This window comes from Echinops telfairi, unplaced genomic scaffold (assembly GCF_000313985.2).
Source record: "Echinops telfairi isolate 266 unplaced genomic scaffold, ASM31398v2 ScPeMD7_7469;HRSCAF=8507_1, whole genome shotgun sequence".
Lineage (NCBI taxonomy): Eukaryota > Metazoa > Chordata > Mammalia > Afrosoricida > Tenrecidae > Echinops > Echinops telfairi.
The window spans coordinates 87,218,134-87,227,768 of record NW_022111373.1 but is presented as its reverse complement, the minus strand read 5'-3'; the positions used below and the strand labels follow the sequence as shown (position 1 = coordinate 87,227,768).

At 39.3% G+C, this 9,635-nt stretch overlaps 1 protein-coding gene across 1 annotated transcript in view; it reads right to left on the bottom strand.

Annotated features, from left to right (window-relative positions):
* Window positions 1-9,635, bottom strand: part of SREK1IP1 (SREK1 interacting protein 1) — a 38,398-nt gene that overhangs the window by 12,581 nt on the left and 16,182 nt on the right. Inside the window, exons 2-3 of the mRNA XM_045285327.1 lie at window positions 6,550-6,597; window positions 1,158-1,301 (exon numbers count right to left, since the gene is read on the bottom strand). Of these exons, the coding sequence (XP_045141262.1) occupies window positions 1,158-1,301; window positions 6,550-6,597 (192 nt within the window). The remainder of the gene's footprint in view (window positions 1-1,157; window positions 1,302-6,549; window positions 6,598-9,635) is intronic.

Genomic DNA, 9,635 nt, shown 5'->3' with positions numbered 1-9,635 from the left:
CCTTGTTGTTCCCTTGTCCCTGGGTTTGTTAGTACCCACTTCCTTTCCCCAACCTCCCCCTCTCTCATGTCCCCCAGGAACCATTGGTCCATTGTTTTCTCCTCCAGTTTGTTTATCCCATCTATTTTAAGTAGATAGACATGCAGAGATGATAATATGCACAAAAAAACAAGACAGAGAAAAACAAGCCAACAAAAGAAAACAAACAAGAAAAAGCCAATGACAAAAAAGGGATAAGCCTGTAAATAGTTCCAGGTCTGTTTGTTGACTTTTAGGAGTGTTTTCTGGTCGAGTCTGCTGGGGTACCATGCCCTGGCCCCACAGTCTATTTTTGGTACTCCCTGGGGACTTCCTTGCTCTGTTCCCCTTGCTGTTCTGTTGCATGCCCTTAGTGTTTCGCCTCAGTGTAGCCACGGTATTTTCAATAACCTCATAGACATATGAAAGTTGGACAATAAACAAAGTAGACTGATAAGAATTGATACATTTGAATTATGGTGTTGGCCAAGAATGTTGAATACACTATGGACTGGCAGAAAAATGAACGAATCTCTCATGGAGGAGACACAGCCCGCATTTTCCTCAGAAGTGAGGATGGTGAGACTTTGGACAGTTCTCATATGCATGATAAAACGATTGACACAGTGGCTGCAACGACAGGCTCAAATATGAGAAAGACAGGACCGTCAGTGTTCCGTTCACTTTGACACAGGATCAATGAGTTGTTACTGACACGACAATACTTAACAATAACCATTTGAAATTCTGACCCTTGTGCTGTTCCACAAGGGCTTTGAGGTGCAGAGTGGCTAAGTGACTTGCTGCAAGTTACATGTGGGAAAAAAGAAAAAAGACTAACTAGGGCTAGAAACCAGATGCTAACTGAAATTTATTGTACCCTGTGACGCATCTAAGTGCCACTGGGAGAAAGACACACACAGCTACACAGCGAATGTTGAGTTAGAAACAGGCGTATCATGGCTGTATCATTGATGAGCTGCTTGATCTGGGAAAAATAATTTAAAATATTCAAAGACTATTACCATAGCTACTTGGCTTTTGCATAAAAATAAAAAATATGATAGAGTATGCAACAGGTAAGTATAACAAAATATTTTGAAACATTTTTCAAGGCTGAGAGAAAACACATTGCTTACTTTTTTCTTGTAAGGCCTGTAATTTATTTAGTTCTTCATTCTCTTCATCAGTATCCTCACTGCTTGTGCTGCTGACATCCAAAACGATGTCCCTTTTAGGGTCTACTCGGAGGAAGTTGCGGCATTCAAAAGTCAGATGACCAGCTAGTAAAACCAAGACAGTGAATGACAAAACCATAGATGCGTCACGTACTTTTTATTTACAAACAGAGTTGCTTCCTGGTAAGCAGCAATTTTCAGTAACATACTATCTTATTTGACTTTTATTTAGTTGGTGGTAATTTGATTCCCAGTCTAGAAGTTTTCCTGAAAGCAACACACAGAGAACTTTTGTTCTTTACCAGAACTTTTAATTCAATCATCATCTTCTGGCCCACCTTTTATGGATGTCAGGGTATGGAATTACTGCATTTTTCCCTTTCTATGTACTTTCTATCTATCTACTAAACAAATACCATATTTTTTATTGCTTTCCAATACCTTATCTGTCTCAGCTTTACTATTGTAATCATGTAAGTGTGTAACTTTCATCTACTCAAAATTGCTATAATGAATAAGCATAAATATAACTGAATGTACACTTGTTAAGAACACCTTAAGTTTAATTTTAACATTGTTATTGTTAGTTGTTGTTAGGTACCATCAAGTTGGTTCCAACCCATAGAGACTGAGTAAATGGCATGGGGGCCACATCTGACTTACTTTGGCCAATGAGAACTCACAGGCAACACTCATGATTATGGGGGCTTATTCGCTAGGGAAGCTAATGAGCTACAAAATGCTAAGGATATTGTTCTTTTGTTCACAGCACCTCTTCTCAGGTATGCCGGTCTTTCAGCCACTTGGTCCCTTGACCTCTGCCCCCTGACTCAGGAAGCCCGCCCGGCTCTGCCTCCCTGTCCCAGCACTGCTCGCTCCTGTGTTCTCGTGGTCACAGGAGTTCTGCGATGACCCTCTGCTGCCTCATGATCTCAGTGCTGCGGCCTCTGGTGGCTCTGCTGCCCCTGCCACTCCCAACGCAAATCTTTCATGCATTCTACTAGGGTTCTTCTTTCTTTTTTTTCTAGGATTTTAAACAAATTAACTACTTCTATTGGGGGCTCTTACAACTGTTATCACAAACCATACATTCATTCATTTTGCCAAGCACTTTTGTACATATGGTATGTTGCCATCATCGTTCTCAAAGCAATTTCTTGCTGCTTAAGCCCTTTCTATCAGCTCCTCATTTTTTGAACCCTCGATAAATTTATTGAACCCTGGATAAATTATCAATAACTATTTTCATAGCTTACATCACCCACTGACTCCCTTCACCCACTTTTCTGTTGTCATCCCCAGGCTCTTTTTTCTTAAAGGTCCTCTTCCTGCTTCTGAGGTGGCTCATGCGCATACCCAGGGGGAAAGGTGAAGCTGCCCTCAGTTGGAGTCCTCTACCTCGATTTACATGCTGCCACTCAGGGAAAGGGTTGGGTAGAAGAGCCACAATCAACAATTTCACCTCACCACAGCTGCATAAGACAGTTTTAAAGTGTTGACCAGCAATACTGTCCTTTTGAGGACTAACGTGCACCTAACCCTAGCCCTGGTGCTTTCAGCTGTCTCAAATGCATATGGAACCAGGCAATGAAAAAGGGAGGCAGGAGAAAAACTGGTGCATTTGAATTATGGTGTTGGTGAAGAATACTGTAAACCAGTCAGGACATGAAGCAGTCAGGATAACGACAGGAAAGCAGGAAAAGACCCAAGTGGCTGTCACAGAGACTCCGAAACTTGGGGCTGAGAATGCAATGATAAGTTTAGGAAAGACTGGGTGTGTGCTTCAGAGATAGACTGCTACTTGTCCACATCGTCAGCTTCCTTCTGTCCACTAGCTTCTATTAGAAGCACTTCACAGAATTATCCTATGATGAGAGTTTGTCAAATTTTCCTGGGAAAACAGCTTTTGCTCATTTTTTGATATGGTTTTTATTATTTTATCTTATTGGTTGATCATTCTTAGATCCCTCTTAGTATTCTTTTTGCCTTAAACATCTGATTATTAAAATTGTTTAACTCTTTTGGTTAGCATCAGTTGAATTATGAGATTGACATTTTGACAAAATTTAACCTAGTATCTGTTGGTTGCTTAGTTTAAACAACAATATGTACAGATTTTAGTTTTCTAGGCAGTCAGTTTCTATATAGCTGGGCTTAAAAAGCCTTGGTGGGGCAATGGTTAAGTGCTGAGCTGCTGAGAATAAGGGCAGTAGTTCAAAGCGGCTTGGAGGGAGAAGGGACTTGAGGATCTACTGCCATAAACTCCCTTGCCAAGGAAATCCTATGGGGCAGTCATACAGGCTGGCTCAAATCAACTGGATTTAAGCAGAGGGTGCACAAGGACACACTAGACTATTTGTTTTTTTTATCTGATACAAGACTCATTTTAATGTTAATTTCTGAGCACCAGAAAATGTTTCCTGCCTCACTAAAGAAGTAGTATAGATTCATATCCTAATTATACTGACCTGGTAGAAGTTTGGGTTGCCAGCTTCTGATTATTTCTATTGTTATTATTTTAGAGGAATGTAAACTGTGAGCTGCTTTCTTGTTGCTTTTCTAGACAGTGGAATTTTTCTTTCTTTCTTTTTTTTTTAAATCATTTTATTAGGGGCTCATACAACTCTTATCACAATCCATACACACATCAATTGTGTAAAGCGCATTTGTATATTCATTGCCCTCATCATTCTCAAAACATTTTCTCTCCACTTAAACCCCCGACATTAGGTCCTCATTTTTCCCCTCCCTCCCCGCTCCCCTCCCCCCCATGAGCCCTTGATAGTTTATAAATTGTTATTTTGTCATATCTTGCCCTGTCCGACGTCTCCCTTTACCCACTTTTCTGTTGTCCGTCCCCCAGGGAGGAGGTCACATATAGTTCCTTGTAATCAGTTCCCTCTTTCCTACCCACTCTCCCTCCACCCTCCGTTTTGCCACTCTCACCACTGGTCCTGTAGGGCTCATCCACCCTGGATTGACAGTGGAATTTTTCTGAAACGTGTTTCATATCCTGTTTTGAGAAGTCTGTTTTATGCAAAGGAGCCCTGGTGGCACAGTGGTTGTGCATTGGGCTGCTAGCTGAAAGGCCAACTGTTTGGAAACACCAGCAACTCTGTGGGAGAAAACGGGGCTTTCTACTCCCATAAGGAGTTACACTCTTGGAAATCCACAGTGGCAGTTCTACCCTGTCCTATAGCTTCTGAAGCTGCAATTTCCAGTGAACAAACTGTCCTACATGATTAATCTGTTGGCAGAATGCTCTCTCTGCCACTTGTTTTAAAGGATATTTGGCGCTTCCCTGAAGATACTTCTCTAATGCCAATCATCTCTTATTTCACTATTAGTATTCACCAACATTCACAACACTGTCTAAATATCAGTCCTATACTCTGTTGTTAAGCCCCTTGCTGCTGTCTGACAGCTATTCACCAAAGTCTTTAGAAACTAGCTCACAATCTTGCTTTTTCCCTGAACCCTACCATAAAGCCTGGATGGACACATTCACTTTTTTCAGTTCCTTGACATTCTGGATGGCATGTCCACCCAATGGTCCTTGTCACCACTTGGAATTGTTCAGTGTCTAAATTTTAAACTCTAATATTAGACTCTGAAAATAATCATTTAACCTTTAGGGTCATTTTGTACTTGCTTATCTGCATGCATAGATATGTTTTTGAATCAAATTAAGCTCATTCACTTCTCATTTTCTCCTAGTTTATCAAACTCCTCATTACTGACCATTTGAACAACTCAGTGATAAACATCTTTGACTCTCTCATACCTTTGTTCTTCCATAATGCACCTCAAGGCAAAACAACCAGCCTCGTTCTTTCTTTGGATTGTTCCTACAAAGGCATGGCGAAACAATGCTGGCGAATAAACACATTCATGTGCATTAGCAAAAATACCTGTTAACTATTTTAAACTTCCGTTTCACCCCGGTGATTTTTTTATTTGTCTTTTGTCAACTTTCTCTGTTTCCCTGAATGACTTTTTCAACCTGCACCTGTCTCATACTGTCTTAGGATGGGATCTCTAGATAAGAAGAGCTGATAAAGCTGATATCTGTATATAACTTATTGCCACTGAGTGGATTCTGACTCATAGTGACTCTACAGGACAGAGCAAAACTGCCCCTCAAGGTTTCTGAGGCTGTAAATTGGTACAGAGCAGAAAGTCTCACCTTTCTCCAATGGAAGGCTGGTGGGTTTGAACTATCCATCTTGTAATTAGTAGCGCAATCCATAACCTACTATGCTATCAGAGCTCCTATATGTATTATCTATGTGCATGTACATGTGCACTGAGCCTCCTTAATTCAGATGGCAACTATAACATCAGAGAGCAGCAGAACCAGGAGCTAGAACAGGAAACAGAGGGATGGATTTCCCAACCCACGGAGCAAGTTAAGAGGAGTGCTTTCACGCAGGAGGCTGCCTTGTGGAGTGGAGTGACTCCAGGCATTTAGTTCGGAACATTGGACTCGCTGACCTCTGGAAGAGGAGCTGAGTGCCTTCTGGCTGAGGCTTCCTGGAATGGGGGTGTGTGTGTGTGTTCTGGGCACTTAATTCAGGAAGCTGGGTTTGCTGACCCATAGCAAGCTGAATGCCTTTGGATTGAGGTTTATAGCAGAGTGGTATGTTCCTTTGGGCATTTATTAGCAAACCTGAAACTTAACATGTCCTGGTAAAAACCACCTGAGCATTTCTCCCTGGCATTACAACTTGTTAATTTCCTTAATGAACCCTTTATCATGAATCCTGTCTGTGAGTTTGTGTAGCCATGTGTGTAGCCATTGCAATGGATATTAGAACTCAAAGACACGTAACAGAGAACACTCCTTAATACTATACAAAGAGTACACAGGTTCTTTTTACATATATACATATATATGAGGGTTCAAAAGCTCATGGAAAAATTCTATTATCTTTCAATGCTTGTATATACTTTCTCCAAATCCAAAATATACTACTAAGTAGATGTACTTCATCACAACTTTGCTAGTCACCAGATACAGAGTCACTTGGGTGTACAGCAGAGACTCCCAAACTCACTGCCATCAAGTTGATTCAGACCCACAGTAACCGTATAGGACAAAGTAGGGCTGCCCCTTTGGAGTTACAAGAATGTAAAAATCTCTCTGGAAGCAGACAGCCTCATCTTTCTCCTGCAGAGAAGAGAGAATATTTAGTACTGAACATTTCTGAATCAACTGAAAGCTAAACTAATTAGAATAGGCCAAAAGATTATTCATAGGAACCCAGAAATCAGGATGCTACATTCTATTGCTCATTGTGGTAATAATTCCATTAACAGCCCTGAAGTAAACATTATTTTGTAATATACTTACGGTAGCCACATTTTTTACAGCCTGCTCTGACACTGTCCTTGTTGCAACCTGAAATATAATTAGATAACATTTTTGAAGGTATGTAAAAAAGCTTAAAAACCCAAAAACAACCTTGACTCCCTTACTAACATTATTCAATTATGATTATTAGAAATAAATGAATAGATTAAATTGTTCAAATTATTTCCTTTGGCAAGAATTGTATTGACATATTTTTCTCTAATTCAATACAATTCCAATATTAAAGTTAAGATGTTTATTAGTTTAGAATTCTACTTTAAGAAATTTGAGGGTATGGTATTCTCTGCCTTAAATAGAAAATGATGGAAAAACTAGAAACAAATCGACTACTAGCTATATATAAAAACATTTCAGTTAGCAAATGTTTTTCTGCCTCTAATAATAATAATAAACCCGACTTTGTGAAATTCCAGATAGACCACTTTACTAGACATTTAAAGAAACATCCTAATCCAGCACTCAAATCTTACTAAGAGACATGCAGGTATATTGAAGATATAAATACCAAAACAACTGATTTGAACTTGCAATCAAGGCTTCACAATCTACCAATCAGAGATACAGGATAGTGTTTTCCATTTTCGTAAGGAGGGGTATCAAACTCTTAAATCCTACACATGAGGAGAGCATCTCAACTCAATTGTAAAGGATAGAACATAGAGAGTAGATATATATCATGCTTGGTTTTGAAAAGTAATTTAAAAATAAATTTTCATGTTATAAACTTAAAACATTAGTCATTTTTCCTCTAAATGCTAACTTAGTCTTAAGAACATATTATTGAGTTATTCTAGAAATAGTTAGTTGATTCTGTTATCATACTTGTTCTGAAAATGCAAGTTTGTTCCAATATGACTGATATATCAAGGAAAGGGTTGAGAGTAACATGAATGCTGTCCATGAAAACTCTATGTGGAGGCAGAAAATAGCCCCCATGGAAGCAGGCCTCCTAGGAATGTACACCTGCACCCCTCTTCCCACTCGCCCGCCCCCACCTCCCCATCTCCGGCTCCCTTGGGTGTGCTGTGTTGTGAACAGCACCCTTCCACAGCTGATGTTAGAACCTCTGACAAAGGCAAGGATTCCAAATCTCCTTCTATTACCACTTGACAGTAGGTCTCAGGGGGTGACTCTTTGACACCCACTTCCCATGAACAAACTTCAGGCCTTTTTTCAAGGTAAAAGTGTCATATTTATTTTTACCTCCTTGTTTCTTCTTTAAACATGTGTAGAACTATATGACCATTTTATGAAAAGTTTTTTAAAATGTCACTCATAAAGTTTTAAAAGACTGCCACCCCCTAATCCATTTTTTTCTCTATCAGTGCAGGGCAGATAGGTCATGTTGAAGCAGAACTGACTATGGGATAAAACTGCATTCACAATAAAAGTTGAGACCCTTTCATTGTAAAAAAATACTGCATGAAAAATAAATAAATAAACAAAAAGCTCAGAGGATCTGGAGCAATGTTAAGTCTGTTTCCATAGAAACTGTGGACTGAATAATTCAGAATAAAACCTGTGCTAAAACCACAATTAAACTGGTCTCACAACAGACTAAAAATGTTCTAATGGGCAGTTCCCAAATAATCTCACCTCAGCATGCATCAGAACTGAACTCATTTACTGTTAATGACACTAACAAAACTCAACCCTCAACCACCTCATATTTTAGAATGGATAAAATATAAATCTGTTTCTGAGTAGGTCATCTTCTATACCAATGTTGTAATTTCTACATTATGGGGAAATATAACCAGAACTCTAAATAAAGTAACTTTGTATCAACTGTTTCCTCCTGTGTTTTGGATTACCATATATACTCAAGTATAAGCCAACCCAAATATCAGCCGAGGCACCTAATTTTACCACAAAACTGCATTAAAAATGTGCTGAAAAACTCAGCTTATACACGAGTATATACAGTAAGTTAAGTTTTCCTTTTCCTTTACCTATAATTTTTATCATGGAAACCTGGTGCATGCTCCTAGGGAGAAAGAGGCTTTCTATTCCCATAAAGGTTTACATCTTGAGAAACCCACTGGGGCAGTTTTAACCTGTCCTACAGTGTCACTATGAGTCGGAATTGCCTTGATGGCAGTGATCATTATTATCAGATCATGGTCAACTGCTTGCTTCTATTTGGGGATTGTGCAGCTGAGGCAATAGATACAATAAGTCTGAGACAAGTGAGTCAATGAGGTGGGGACAGAGAATTCATTCTGCTAGAATCCTGTACCTAGTGGTAGTGATGCAGTGGCTGCCCATGCCTGACATTCCTAAGCTTGTCTACCATCCCTTGGTCTTGCCTATTATCTGTTCCATTATTCCTCACTCCTACCCCCACAACGCTAGGCTTTTGTTTAACTTCTCTTGAGCTCCATGATATATATTTTTTTCCCTGCCTAAATTAACCGGTCAGTCTCTATTGTTTGAACTAATAAAGAGTGCTGTACTCCTTGTGCTCTTTGAAAGATCGATCTAAGTGCTACCAAACTGAAACAGCAACTGAACAAAGGCGATAGGAAACTTAAGGGGCAGGTCGTTTATGTGGGAGCAACAATTCAGAAAAGGAGGGCTGGAAGGGCCACAAATCTTGCAGAATCTAACCATTCTCACTGGCCTGCACTTGCAGGAACTTGAATAGGTCCACGTACATGTGTTCAACAACAACAACAGCAAAAACTTAATGTACGGACCAGAATAGACTGATTTAGACAAAATATTAACTATTTCAAATTGTCACAAATCTAAATGAAACCTATTGTGTTTACCATAAATCTCAGGGATTTAATAAATTCCTTTCTGGCTGTCTTTGAGGTAAAATCAAACAATAAAACTAACTCCCCCACCCTTCTAAATGCTAAAAGAAAACAAAAATGCATCTGTTTGGACATATTTTGCTTCCCTGAGAAATTAAAACTAGATCTGAGGCCACTCCATTATGGTTTTCATCGTAAAAATTCGAAGGTTCTTTTTTTTTTAAATCATTTTATTAGGGGCTCATACAACTCTTATCCCAATCCATACATACATCAATTGTGTAAAGCACATTTGTACATTCA